Source organism: Osmia bicornis, chromosome 13 (genome assembly GCF_907164935.1).
Source record: "Osmia bicornis bicornis chromosome 13, iOsmBic2.1, whole genome shotgun sequence".
Lineage (NCBI taxonomy): Eukaryota > Metazoa > Arthropoda > Insecta > Hymenoptera > Megachilidae > Osmia > Osmia bicornis.
In genome coordinates, this window is record NC_060228.1 from 1,473,041 (window position 1) to 1,488,455 (window position 15,415).

Below are 15,415 nucleotides of genomic sequence, written 5' to 3' on the forward strand. Positions count from 1 at the left end.
ATTTTTGGAATTTCCGGGTTCCCTAACCTTCAGTGTACATACACACATGTGAAATGTGAGCCGAATACTACCGAGTCTTGCCGGAATAAATTGATGTCAGACGAGTCCCCTCCTCGCCCCGATTATCAGAGCCCCCCTTACCTAAAGTAGCAGTTTATGCTCCGTCTATATTTTCATATGTCTATGTGTTAGGTTCCGTGTATGCGCAATATCAAATAGCGCATGCGCAGTATTGAATAGCGCATACGTAGTCCCAAAATTGTACAAAAATTTGTTACCATGATATTTCAATAACGGTAAGACATCCAGCTCTGAAACCAACTGTAATTGGTTTCTTGTAGTCAATTTAGGTTATACAGGGTGTTCGACAACAGGTGGGCAAAATTTCAAGGGGTGATTCTAGGGATCAAAATAAGACGAAAGTCAAGAATAACGAATTTTGTTTTCAGTAATTGTTTTTCAGTAATTAACGTTTAAAAATTCGAGTGAAAAGCGCCTGAAACCTGCAATCCGCCCAGCACGGATGAGTAAACGTCAGGTCAGCAGGGGAAGGTACAGTCATAACCAAGAATCGTTGAATAGTAGAAACTTTCCTCGTGCTACTCTGTTTCTCGGTACTGCAGCATTCGGCTTCGATTCTTGGTTATGACTGTACCGACCCCTGCTGACCTGACGTTCAGTCGTCGGTGCTGGGCGGATTGCAGGTTTCAGGCGCTTTTTACTCGAATTTTTAAACGTTAATTACTGGAAAACAAAGCCGCCAACGCTATTTCGTTATTTTTGATTTTCGTCTTATTTTGATCCCTAGAATCACCCCTTAAAATTTTGCCCACCTGTTGTCGAACACCCTGTATACCGAACCTGAGTACTCAATTTTGGGGGGGCCATTCGGAAAGTTATCCCGCAGTTACGATCAAAAATAGTGTTCAATTTTTAAGAGAATCCAGCAAAGTAACTCTTTGAAAACGAGGAAATATGAACGCAAGATTAGAAGTTATAATATGAAGATTTATATGCACAACTTTGTTGTCCTGCTGGAAACCGTTTGTCCAGGGCAAAAAAGGTTTTTGACCATCGTTGTCTGGGATCGAACGGTTCATAAACGCACGATTAATCGGAAAAGCGAACCGGTGGAAATGCTGGAAACGAACGGGGATAAAGTCGGAAGATATATCGACTAGTGTAAAAAAAAAAAAGGAACAGTAGAAAAAAAAAAACACTCGCGTGGAAAGTCGGGCAAAGTTCGACGCGCGTTCATTCGACGGCTTGAAACATTTTAATCGCAGGGAGAACCAGTTCGACGGGAAATCCCCGGGCAAATCCTGACGCGCGACGATTTCTGACGAGGATCGAGCATCGTCCGTGCCGTCGTGAAAACGATAACATCTCATGATCTGCTGGTCAAGCTACGGATGAACAGCATGGTCGCACGGGTTTCCTGCCGAACCGATAATTGAAAATCACTGTCCCATATATCGATTCGCGAGGATGGTCCACTCGTTACTTCCTCACCCTTCTGCCCCATACACCTCGTGCACGCGTCCGTTTGCACACGTTTCTCTATATCTTTCTCCATTCGACCGCGAGCCAACAGTTGCAAATCCCAGCTCGAATTTTTCGCTTCGCTTTTTATTTGTTTATTAAAAAATATATATATATATATACTGTAAGAGAAAAATTAAGGAACCTGCAATGTGTCAGTCATACACACGAGTGAAACGATCTCCCGTTTGTAATTGGAAAAGAAGATTACTCGTTAACAGTTTTTCTACAAAAACAGTTTTTCTTTTATTTCGTTCTGTGTTAATTCGATCCGCGCGAGGTCTGAATTAAATCGGATCCCATTATTCACGTTAAGGTTTCCCGGCTCCAAATCTCGCTGTGAAACAGATTTGATTCCGCCAAATGCAGTAGAAAAGCACGCGAATAAAAAAAAAAGCGTTCGACTTTTTTCTTCCCCCTTTAACTCATTTTTCACCTTGCTACTTTCTTCGTTCTTTTTCTTTTCTTTATTTATTCGACCAGATTAAACTCGCAGTGCCGAGTTAATAAGCGTCGTTAATTAATTATTATCGTGTGTAGATATGGTTGTTTCTGTTGTGTCAATTTCTCTAGATTCTAAATTTAGAATCTAAAGTTCCAGAGGAAAGAACTTTCTCTCTGCATTTTTATTATACAAAATCAGATCGTATCGATCAGATTGTCTTACAAATTCTACGAAAGGAAGACAGGCTAACCGGGAAAGACAGATGGGAGAAAGTTTTTCCCTTCAATTTCGACTTTCGTCTCGCAAAGTCCTCTACCATGGTTGTCGCGTTCGAAGAAAATTCATTTGAGCATTTTGGTACGCGGATATATTTAATTATCTCGGTGATGGTGGACGGAAGGTGGCAGACATAATTCCGGAAGGGTGGACTAGGGGGTGAAACTTTTGCACTCGAACTGCGTTACGACGCTTCGCGCCTGGTAGAAAGTATAACTCTCCTGTCTTATTAAATATAGATCTAGCTGGCAATTGAAACTTCCGCCTGGCCAGTTTACTTCCGCCGTCTCCTTTTCCTTTCGTTCGATTCTTTCTTTTCCAACTATCTCTAACCTCTTCCGATTATTCACCCTTGAACAAACCGATATCACCTACACGTTTTGCATCGTAATTTTAAACTGATGAATTACAAAGAAATTCGGGCAATTTATAAAGAAGAAGCAATGCTTATACCGTTAACTGTAAAAAGTAATAATAAATGTCGTTTTATACACGCGTGAGTTAATAATTTAGAGACGAGAAATGATGAATTATCATTGTACGGTTTCCGCGATGCGATGGTGCGGATCGCGGATTCATTCAGTTGCACAAAAACGGAATTTTATATTAATCAACGGTGAACCGTATTCAATACGGATCGCTAGTAGTCCTGACCCAATAAATTCCTGAAATACCGTCGATAATTAAAACAGCATCCGACAGGAGAGCTGGAAATCAGCTCACGGTTCGATTAATTTTCAGGCAATCGAATTACAGAGTCAATTTGGGTTACGAAACTGGCCACTCTTTCTTCCTCGATTATACTTGTGCTTCCAGGTTGATACGTTTAATTGGTTAATTGGTTGATAATAAATGGTGTCGAACAAAGCATCACGCGATACATGGATCCATTTAATTTTGCTTACTGACATTCTACCAATATCTTCTATCGTTTTTCAGTTGTTTTTTAATGCTCTGCTTTTCGAAGTGCACGCAACGTGCCATTTTTTTCTCGACATGAAAAGAAACGGAATATCGTTCCCTTATCAAGGGAGGTTTGGCAAATTAAGTGGAGTGGAACAAGGTCCCAAAGCCGCTGGCTGTCGCAGTGGCGAGCCATGGCGAGCCGCGCTATGCGGTATAATAATTATCGTCCTTCGTTCGTGGCTAACTTTACGGAGCGGAAGTTCGCGCTGCTAACCCAATTGCGAGAGGGCGAGGAAGCCAAGAAAAAAATGAAACTTAATGGCTCCTCCCGAGAGGGCTACAGCCCCTGCAACAATTTCCTAAAGCAGCACTTTCTCTCTCTCTTTACGCTTAGAGCAGCGACCAACTGTCGCGGATCGCGAAACTATGGGAGAAAATTTTCTCGCGTTTCCCGTAAATTTCATTTCTCGAAGCAGAAAATTTCGATGAATTTCTCCAAATCACGACGCCGCTACTAGAAAATTAGGAGACACGTCCGACAATCGTGATCCTGCACGATATTATTAATTATTTCATTTTATATGGCATTAAGAATATTATGTAAGTTGAAGTTTTTAAAAATTTTCCAAGAGTTTTGAGTAATTCCACCGGAGAGAATTGTGGACTGAAATTGCGCTGATTGAAAGGCCAGGCACGTATTTGAAAAGCTGTGAGGTTGGTCAGAAATTAGTATACGTTGTCCTTTCTAGCTCGTTGGAGGGTCTACGACTTTTTAATTTATTCAAAGGAACTTTGCCACTTAAACTCGCACGGTTTGAAGCCGAGCTATTCAGAAAGCAGTCTGACGATGAATACCGACCGACCATTCGTACAAGTAGACGTAAACCGTCTGTAATTTTTGTATTCCGTTTCTTCAAATTCATCTTGTTGTTCTTGTTTGTTTGCGGGCTTGAAATGAAAGCTATGAACTGTGTTTTATATAAGGAACTCGAGTTTCTTGTTTTTCAAACCGTTCGGATAAAGTACCTATGTCATAACTTTGAAAATTTCATGAAAAGTTAAGGGGTTACGCCTAGTTGGGGTCGGGTAATTTCAAGATTTTTTTTGCTGTCCTAATAAATATTTACTATGAAGTGAAATATACCATCGAAAAATACATGTTTTAAAGTAGTTTTAAGACTTTTTTAAAAGTAGAATGTTAAATAATAAGGGAACACTTGTAGAATGCCCTTTTCTCGAGATCATTTGTGGTGGCGACGATATCTTCCAAACCATTTGAAATCATTTGAAATCAAAACCAAAGAAGATTGAGTTAGTATATTGTATCGTTAAGGGCCTGAACGAAGGATTTTTAATTCCGTTGAAAAACTTTTTTTTTATCGCAAAGAAAACAATGTTTGACCACTTCAATAACCGGATTCTTCAGTAAAATTGTTGTCATTTTGGTGAAAATCAAAATTTCGCAAAACCCTTCGTTCAGGCTCTTAATAATACAGTATACTAACTCAATCTTCTTTGGTTTTGATTTCAAAGAAGCGGTTTGGAAGATATCATGGTCACCGCAAGAAAAGGGCGTTCTATGAGAAGAGCTGTATTTCCCTCATTATTTAACATTTTACTTTTAAAAAAATCTTAAAATTACTTTAAAACATGTATTTTTTGATGCTATATTTCACTTCATAGTAAATATTTATCAGGATGGAAAAAAAAATCTTTTCCCTATCCCAACTAGGCGTAAGAAAACAATCACCGAAATCGAGCCAGTTTCTCTGGAGGTGACAATTCTCTGTTGAACTACACGATGTTTCTGATCGACGATGAAAATCTTCTCGCGATCGGTCACTATTACATTGATATCTGATTTTCCAGCTTGACTGGGACTGAATGGTTACCTATGCGAACGGTGCGGCATGTACACACGAACGTTCACACAGCTGTAGTTTATCGTGCACTCGCGTGCGATCGTGAATCATAATGCGTCGCGTGATTACACATTACGCGCCTCCCTATCTAGCCACTCGTAACGCATTACTATCCAAGAGGGTCCGTCAATGCGACGGTGAACTGGACTATGCTTGTATCCGTGGAAATGCTTTATATCGTTCTATACTGCTCGCGTGTACCTTGTCTCTTTTATTCTTTTTTCCCCTTTCGAAGGTAAAACACTCGACCTGACCACTAGACTCCTCTACAAGAAATAACTCTGCTTTCGTATCGATTCGACGCCATTTGCTTGGTGCACGGATGTTTCTTGTATACCGGGAAAGAGAATTACAGACTCGGTTGAATACACGTATACGTCCATGCATCGAATGTACGGAAAATTGTGATAAAGTTTGAAAGCTTTCATCTTTTTCTATCGTAAAAATATTTGAAAATTCTGTCAAATTGGAAAGGATGATTCATGAATTAGGATTCTGCTCGCAGACGAAGGTAAATTCCGACGCGTGGATAGTCTGCCCAGAATCGACTATACCAGAATCCATCAAATTTATTGTATCAAGTTCAGTAACGTGCGGCAATTAACGGAACCCGTTGGAATTACTCTGCGGACTGTGTTAGCGGATCGCTGATAATAATGCAGCTGCACGAGCGCAGTAATATCGCGTTGCAACGGCATCGAGGAATATTAGCAATACGCTTGTTCGGCTAAGCGACATATATCGGTTGGCAAATAATGCGGATCCATTGTCTATAGATTTTTCGTGACCGATGACGATGAGCCAGAGCAGCTGGTACCACGATACCGTGGGAATCGTTTCGACGCGACGCCCGGCCCGCCCGGTTAAATCATGATTAATCGAAATTTCATGGACGTCCGCGTAAGTCGTGAAATTAATGTAACAGTATAATTCGCGATTACGTGTTTACTTGTCTGCGTATTTCGTTCCGCTTGTGTACTATCCTAGAACTGACTCAATATACAACTACCTAATAGTATGTACCTAACATACCATTGCGAATGCTGAATAAAGGCGAAGGTACGAATATGAGATAGGGTAGAAATATGAGATACAACGGTACGATGATGTACCAAGGTTTTAACCCGTACGCAGTACTTTTTCACAGTGAGTGTATATCAAGTACTTATTACGTCGAATAAAATACTCTCGTATAACAACCATTTTTGATAGGTATACTGCTTTATTGAACAAACGTTTTACAAACGTCTGTTTTGAGAGTTTAAAAAAAACGAAATGGATAAGTTATACTATAATAATATAATCATAGTATTAGTATATCAAATTTGTGTTTTGATGATGGTAAATAATAACAGATAGTGAAATTACAAATTGATAGAAATATGAAATACTTGATTAGTAGCAATATGAGACAGTCTCATATTATTATCATATTTTTCAATTTATTACTAAATAATAAAATGAACATATGAACACATAAAATAAAATAAAATTCTGAAGATTGTAAAGGTGAATTGTGGATTTAACGCCTATCATACCACTTATTGGCAAAATAAAATAAATGCTTTGTTTAATTGTGGCTTTCTTATTACATTTGACGTTCTGTTATGTTTAATTTGTCATTATTAATGTTCTATCTTAGTTTTATAACTTTATTTTTCTGTCTCGTATTACTATCCGAATTTGCCATCAATTAGAAAATGCGAAAAAAAAACCGAAATTTTATAAAGTCTATAATATTTATATTTATATAGTACATTTCGTATGAAATTTTCGAAATTTCTGTTTCACTTTTCTATCTATGCCTATTCTGAAATTCTCTATATTTAAAAATAAAATGGTTATCTCATATTCGTACCCTCTTCTCTACTTGAATATAAAAATATTATCGGTACTAATATCGAAATTTATATTCCCTGGAAAAGATTACAAAGCTTCATCGTGCGTTTAAAACATTGCCCGATTCCCGGAGGGAGTTTTTAATTAAACAACAACAAATTCTACCATTAAAGCAGAAAATTGAAGTTGCTTCATTCGATAATTCATTAAGTAACTCATTGTGCTCGATTACGATTATTTTTCATCGCGCAAGAATAGTATTCTGAAACGATTGTTCGAATTGTAGGTGAAACAAAAGGTTCAAAATGTGTTTTACATTTTCCACATGTTTCCTAATTAGATACTTTTTGCTGCTTTGCTTAAATACATTTCCCTTTTTGTGCTTTTCCAAACGAATCCATAAATTGCCTTTAAACTGAGATCATAATAAACGTTGGTTATTTTACGTTAAATTGTTTCTTTGAAATACTATTTTAAACTAGCGAACTTTATTATACATTTTTATTACAATCAAATAAGCAACATAACCTCTCCTTTTGTTGTAATTGAAACTCAACTTTCTCTGTATAAAATTACTGCAAATGAATGCTCGTTGCATTGTTGTGTTCTTTCTTTTCTTTCTCTTAATTTTAATTTGTAGTTGATTAAAATGCGAATTAAATTTGTAAATCATTTTTGTTGCAAGATAGAAACGTTTGTAGTTTTAAACTCACCGAAAGATGCTGGGTGTTGCATTATATGTTCTCTTGAGAATCATCTGGAAACCAGAAAATTAACACTTCAAGTTCGTAATTTACATTTTTAATTCACTGTCTGTCAGCACACGATGAAAACACTTGTTAAAAAAGCACAGTACATATGTATCTTTATAAGCAGCTACATTCGGTATGGTTATAGCAACTATTTTATTCTTTATAAAATATTTTTTATAAAATATTCTTTACAAAATATGAAAGAATTCATGCAAAATACATAATGTCAATTTTTGCACAAACTATAATTTTTTAAATAATATAACATATAATATCAAGAATTAAATCTCTAAATTGATTTACGCGGTGGCTTCAGCCATGTTGAACAGCGCCATCTGCGGAACAAATTTGAACATCTTATTGTTCGACACTTTCCGTTTCCATTTCCGTGTGAGTCAGTGTGTGTGTGTGTAGCGTTTGCGAAAAGTGGTTGGAGCGTGGTTCAGCTTTGCGTAAGTAACACGAAATAAATTTACATTCATGGCAAAAACGAGCAGTTCCATCAGAAAACGTTGTAAACTTTCTCGTCGCGCTCGTGCACGCTGTTGAACATTCATATTTTCTCGCACGCATGAAATATTCCGTTGCAAAGCTCCCTTTGGCGTGCCGTGGCCCGCGTTACTCTTCGTTCCGCGACTCGAAACAATACAAAGAAGGAGATTGCCGCGTTTGTTTGCCCTCGTTTGCAACGTTTCTCGACACTCGCTCGAATGTGTTCGTAGGATAATAAAAAGTAGTGAAATAAAACATGTTTGAAGCGGCGTGCATACGCTATCCAAGGTTAGAGCTGCGCATTAGCGATCTGCGCAGTAGCGTTTTGCGCAGCTATAATTCGCGGGCAATTCAAATCTCTCGAAGCGATACATTTTTGTAATTAAGATCAATCATTTTTTATTTATCTTAATTATCTTTTAGTTATCTTAATTATTCTTGGGTTGTAATATACATATTAGATTGTTTATAGACAATGCTATGCGCATTAACAATAGACTGCATTTTTCTTTTTCTTCTCTCGTTGACAATAGTTCATTTTGAAGTACGTTGAACGCTATGTCAAATGAGTCGATGAAAAATGTGACCACGAAATCGTAAAAACGGACGGGGTTGAAAGTGGCGATCCTTACGGCGCGGCTGCTCGTGTTAAAAGGCTTGAATTCGATTTACGATTCAAAAAATCCGTCTATCTTCCTGGTACACGATTCACCCGCGACTGCCACCAGAAGAATATATACGGGATGGTACAATTTTTTTCTTTCTTTCTTTTTTCATTACTGTTCCCAACGGCAGCGAACGTTTCGTAATTAATTACAGCAGGCTGCGCTCTTCTTTTATCGACTTCCGTTTCGCGAGTGGCTCGTAAAAATTCGTGAGGGTCAGCGTAGTCTTGCCCTCTCTTTTTCCATGCTTCGTTTTCCGTTTGCCATCTTTCTTTTTTTTCCTCTGTAGCCGAGTTCTTCTTTTACGATGATAGTTGACGCTTTTAATATTCCATCGCTAAGTCCTCGTCGATTTAAAGTATTCGGTAGAATATCGATTCAGTTGAAAATATATTGTTCTCTAATTTCCTTTCCTCAAATACTTCAACCCTTATAAAAAGTCTACTGTTTCTGACACCGAATGGTAACATTTCTGTTTCAGGATCCGACATCAAAGAAGCAGTTGCCATACTGAATTGTCTGTACGCTCGTCAATTGTGCTTCGAGGATCCATCCTGTAGCGCCATCCTGGAGATCATACCAAGGCTCTGCGGCCCGGAGATAGGTGAGTACTAAAACACTTTTCATTGCAATGCTATCGAACGAATACGGTGAGAAAGAAACGTTCCTGTGGGTCGTCGCCAATTCAAATTGAACGTTTTTCCTTCCCACTTGGAATCGGTTTTCTACCGTACGATTCCAGGTCAGAAACTCACCCATCCACTCGACTGTTTTCCTTGTTTTAAATAATTGCTCTCGAGGGTACGATTGGTTCCGTGGTAGGGCCTCGTGAAGTCGAAAGGTGTCGAGTAGAGGCTGCTTTCCCTTGGCCGATGTAACGAGAAGCGGAAAAAACAGGGCGGACCAGAGATACGGTCGACGACCTCGTACATTCGCGCTTATTCTTTGCCACCCCTTCATCTACCACCCCTTTCTCGCCACCTTTCTTTCCTTCTTCTTGGATTTGTATAGCGACTATGGAGGTAGTGTGTTGCGTGTCATAAGACTGAGACTAGAATTACAATTTCTTTCAAGATTCCCCGTCAATAAGATAACTTTCTGCTAGTAAATTACCGCATCGTATAAAATTAGATGTATACATATGTGTAATTGAAATTTTAAATAAATTAGTTAGATGTCGATATTGACGCGAATGTTCAATTATTTGAAGTTTTGACATAGCTCAGCCTTTTTCTAGCAAATTATTATATCATGCACAATCAGGTGTCTAATTAGGATTTAGATTTGATCAATAATCATCCGGTTAATTTCGGGATTTCATCGATGTTATTTCATTATGAGAAACGGTAAATTGATACCATGATGTTACTGGGTATCGTTTATCGAGAACCGATAGCAATATCGAGAATCAATGTAATCTGGATGAAATTTCGGTTGCGGTTTAAGTAATCTGATGCTAATATCTCGAGTATCTCTACTGACCGTTTTATATTTGTTTCGACTTGGAGTACATCCGCGACTTCCGGGGTTCAGTTTCGCTGCCCATCACCCTTTAACCATTTCCGATCCGTTATTGAAATTATCGACAGGAAATAACACGATAAAGATCAAACAACGTACAAATTGATGAATTTATTCCTGGAACATCCACGATCCATGATTCTCGATCCATGTACGTGCTGGCCGTGCAAAGCAACTAATCAGTTTCGTTCACAGTGGGATTAAATTAGAAACTTTCTGAATTTTATATCCTCCAATCAAGTCTCCTCGACAGGAGCACTCTATTTTTTCCCCTTGAAGCTCACGGTTTTACACGCGGCTCGAGTTATAACTTGAATAACTGCGTTAGAGGGGTTCACACGGCAGAGAGTTACGTACGAATTTAACGAACGAGCCGAAAATCGGGGCAAATACACGGCAGCCGAGGTCGTAATGTCGCTGGAAATTAAAACAAACAGCAGTAGCTCGGTACGATAATGGAATTAGATGCGTTCCACTTTAGGAAAAGTGAAATCCAAGAAAGGACGGTAAAACCTGCGTACCTACATGCACGTGTAAGTACATGTATGTGTTCCGGGGAAATGGGATTAATTTCTGTTTAATTTACCGGGTAAGCGGGACTAGCAAAGTAATATCATTGCGAAACAAGAGAATTCTTTGCAAAGCAAATAGATTAATCCGAAAAGCTTCGCTGCTAAATTACAAAATAATGGAAAGAACGCTGTTCTTTGATTGACGCGTTTTCAATAGATACCTACATCTGTACGTATAAATATGGGACGTTTTTTGCAGGAAAAAAAAGAAAAATATAGGTAGATAGGTATACGGAATGTGTTTTTTGGCAAAATTGATGTACCATTTTCGAGAACCAAATTGAACGATTCCCAGTGACCGAAATCTTGGTGTACCATCGAGATTTATTATCGCGGACACGATTCGACGGTGAAACTTTTGATGTATCGCGTGTCCGGGAGACCTGGTTCCTTTATAAAACGGGACAATTATCGAAAATACAGTGCTGGAAAGAGCGAAACGCGGCGGAAAAAATCAGCTGTAGGTACACGTGGTAGCAGCAGTTGTCGAACGAAATGGTTTATTTTCCGGACGGCTGCTTCGACGAATTAATTAACGCGTTTTACTCGCGGTTCGTAGCAAACGCTGGAAAGTCTAGTTTGCCGGAAAGGTTTTTGCCTAGAAATGAACAATTTTCGATTAAGCTGACGCACCCATCTCGAAAGAAATCGTGAAAACTATCGCGTGTGCATTTTTCTGCCTCTCGCACGAACATTTTTCACTTTGTGCCTTCTGTTGAGGAATATGTCTCTGCAAAAAATATTCCTCAAAAGCAATTTGCCAGGTTTAAAAGTTGAAGCGTTTCGGTTCGAAGGCTTTAACAGAACAGTCGTTGGTTGTGTTTGAATTTAACTTCATGGGAAGGATCAATCGATGGTTAACTGCGTTGAATAAACTGGAGCGGCGACAAAAACGTCTGCGGTGGTTTTACGCTGTTCACTCGTACGACTCTGGCAAGGGTGCACAGTTAAACGATCCAAATTTCACGCTTGGTCTCATTTAAAAAGCGAATCGAATTCGGTGTGTTTTTAATTAGAGCGGTTATTTATACGGCGGAGATCTCTTTTATGCGGAGACCTCGGTAAACTCCATCGAATGAAGCACTTATAGCGGTATACATTTTTTCGCAATCGCAAAGAGTCCTCTTTAATTGTAGAGCAATGATAATTTTGCTTCCTTTAACCGGAAGGATAAAAGGTGCTTTTAACATTTCATAAAGAAAAAAGAATTTTCCTAACTTGAACGGTGTCGGTGTCGGTTAACCAAGAATCTGAGACAACGATGGTAGAGAATCGGAAACGCGACAAGTATATCGACAACTTCCGGCTGACCTATCTCTAGCAGCCAAAATTTCAGTGCACTGGGAACAGGAAAGCTCGTGGGTCGATATCTCGATTCGTGTTCCGGGAGCCGTGCTGTTTATGGACGGCTGATTATGAGCTCGATGAATGTTCATCGGCCAATCCGAGGAACGAACAAACGTGTGAATAGTATAAACGTTGGAATATTGCGCCACCAGAGAATGGTAATTTCAACGAAATTTATAATAATCCGGATTGTCGCGAGCATTAACTTTCTGTGTAGCTAAATAATGATTTTCTAATTACACGATGGAGAAACTGTACGTTCGAACGAACGTGGAACACGGTCTATAAAAATGGCAAAGCGAATGCACGCGATAAAAAGAGGGAGAAAACTTGCCGGTTCCTTTTCACCCGAATTTCCCAAGAGTATTCAGAAAATTATCAGAGAGCCAGAATTTTTAGGTTGAAGAATTTACGCGAAACTCTCTTTCCTATCTGCAGAATCTAGCCGTTTCGATGTCTCCAAATTACAATAAAATATCTCGGCAAATCGATCGAATTGAAATATGTTTTTTATAATATTAATCGAGACATTTGATTGGCATGTCGCGTATACAGACCAAATTGTATCGACAGTTTCTTTGATAACGAGTAAGTAGAGTAAGGTTGCTCAAGTCGTACCTGTTCCTAAATCGTACCTTTTGAATTTTGAATTTAATACAACGACAACTGCGCAAAAGAAGTAGTCGACAAAAAAGTACCTACATTAAAAATTTTAAAAAAGAAAACCAATAAAACTGACACTGATTGGTTTTGTAATATTTGTGCAGAAGAAAATATGATTCGATGCTTGAAATGTAAAGCATGGGTGCATGATTTATAATTTATGCGCTGGACTTAACAAAAGAATAAAGAAATAGGCTTTAATTATTATTGTTGCTTATAGGTGGTACCGCTATAAGTTTTTAAATATTTAGTTTATTTTATATAAAATCATACAGAATTTTGAATTTTATTATAATAAATAATATCAATGTTCACACAAGTTTTGAATAACAAAGAATAATTCTTATTTATTTGATAAATCCTAACATTTATACGAGTTTTTTCTTAAGGGGTACGATTTGAGCAACCTTACCCTACATAATAGGACGTAGGCAGAGGCAAAAGACGCTATTCAGAGGATATCGAACGATGCGGATGATTTTCCAGATCGTTAACATCTCCTGAACAGCTGCACGAGGTGGCGTAATCTTATCCGCAACCCCTATTTCCCGCGCTAGTACCCTATGCGATGAATATTGTCGACCATAGCGTACCTCGATTTCGTCCGAGCCTTATCGATGAAAATGATTGCCGCGCGCTAGAAAATCCTTCGGGATAGCATGCTGTTATTTCGTAAACTGTCCTAGTATTGATCACACTTTTAACTCATATTATTTCTGAACAAACTATGAAAATTATTAAAAATCTGTCCGTGTTAGCAAAGTGCCCTTTGTCCGAAAGTTCGAAACAACGTAAAGTTATGCCCGTTACGATGTTAGGGTACGCTCGAAAGCTTCTTACATATCAACATTCGAGTCGACACGAAGGATTCAGTTTCCATTTTCCTGTCCAAAGTGAAATTTCGTGAGCGTACCTTTGCAGTTTCCCGAGGGTTGTGCGCTTGACAGGCTAGACCCGTTAGAGGTGGCTTGTCCAGAGAATCGGTTTCAGGATTTCGTGGCTTCTACAATTGCCGGACGGTGTACACGAGAATATTTCTAAAACCATCAACTGGCTTACATATATGTAATGATTGTTTCGTCCGCAGACTCTTTTCGAAGCGAGACGACAGTATCCGTGGTTAAAATACCAGTCGCGTTCGTGTGTATCTCGTGATCTCGAAGAAGGGTTGCTCCTAGGGGATGAAAAGGGAACCGAGCCAGACGAGAAACGCTCCAAGTATGCAGGTATTCGAAGTAATAACGTGTCGGTTGGAGGATACGGTAGCAGGGGTAGGACTCCCTTATTAAAAGGCTCTTTGGTGCCACTTTCGACCCCGCCACTACTTATGCTCGTAAATAACGAGCGTCCTTGCTAGACACCATCGGTTCCTGGAATATTTTGTTCGGGACAACGTAGACCAACAGGTTCACAGATGAGCTGTTGTCTTTTAATTGCTTGGATCAAATAACATTTTATTATTATTATTATTATTATTATAAACGGGTAGTACCATTTACATTACTGAATTAACAAGGACCCCAAATGAGTACACGTAAAAGTACAAGAGAATTGACGTGTCTAGAAATGACGTTACCGAGGGGTGTTCTGTCCTAGTGCAGTATAGATTAGTTTCTTTAGTTCATTAATGAGATTTGAGAAGAGGTCTATCCTGTTCTGAAAGGCGTTGGAAGAAGCACATATTCTGTTGACTGTGTCGTAGTGTCCATATCTGGTTGTATAATGCGCAAGATAAAATAAATCAAAGCATCTAGTGCTGCGGAAGGGTACATTAAGCTGTATGTTCACAAGCATTTCAGGGCAGTCAATTGAATTGTTAATTATACGATGGAGAAGTACTATTTCGGAAACAGTACGTCTGTCTTCAAGAGAGAAGATGTTAAATTTGGACATGATATCGCTATTCTGGTGTTCGTATAGGCTCATAGATTTACCTGCCTTAAAAGAAAGGAATCGTAGAAAACGAAATTTGATTAGTTAAAATCCTCGCGTGGCAGAAAAGTCGTTAAATTAGGCATTTGTTTAGAAAATTTGAATAGATGAATTTGGCGAATCAATCGATGATTGATAAATTTATAGGAAAATTGGCGATCGTGTAATTATAGTAGATTCCGTCCGTACTCGATGTGAATTATTCATCGGTTTGGTCCGATTCGAACGGAATAAGTAATTGGTTAAAATGGATTAGTACGATTGCTTTGGTAAACTAATTGCAAAAGTATAATATCTTGCTCGAAACGACTTTTATCGCGACGCGAGCCTCGTTAAGATGCAAATACAGGGTTTCGATGCTTCGAAAATTCATTTTAGAACCGGGAATTCGTTGAGATCGAATTACTTGTGTGTACAGCATGAATCAAAAAGCGACGCGTCGACGTGGCTTATTGTTAGTTGATTCGGCAATAGTAGCAGGTCAGATCGTTAAGGACCAGTTTTCCAGAAGGGGGACAAGATTAAGCTTTCCAATCTCGGT

The 15,415-nt window shown here is 38.7% G+C and overlaps 1 protein-coding gene across 4 annotated transcripts in view; it reads left to right on the forward strand.

Moving 5' to 3' along the window:
• Positions 1-15,415, forward strand: part of LOC114871774 — a 251,681-nt gene that overhangs the window by 90,525 nt on the left and 145,741 nt on the right. For all 4 annotated transcript variants that reach the window (XM_029178110.2, XM_029178111.2, XM_029178112.2 and 1 more), the window contains exon 2: positions 9,321-9,443. In XM_029178110.2, the coding sequence (XP_029033943.2) occupies positions 9,321-9,443 (123 nt within the window). The remainder of the gene's footprint in view (positions 1-9,320; positions 9,444-15,415) is intronic.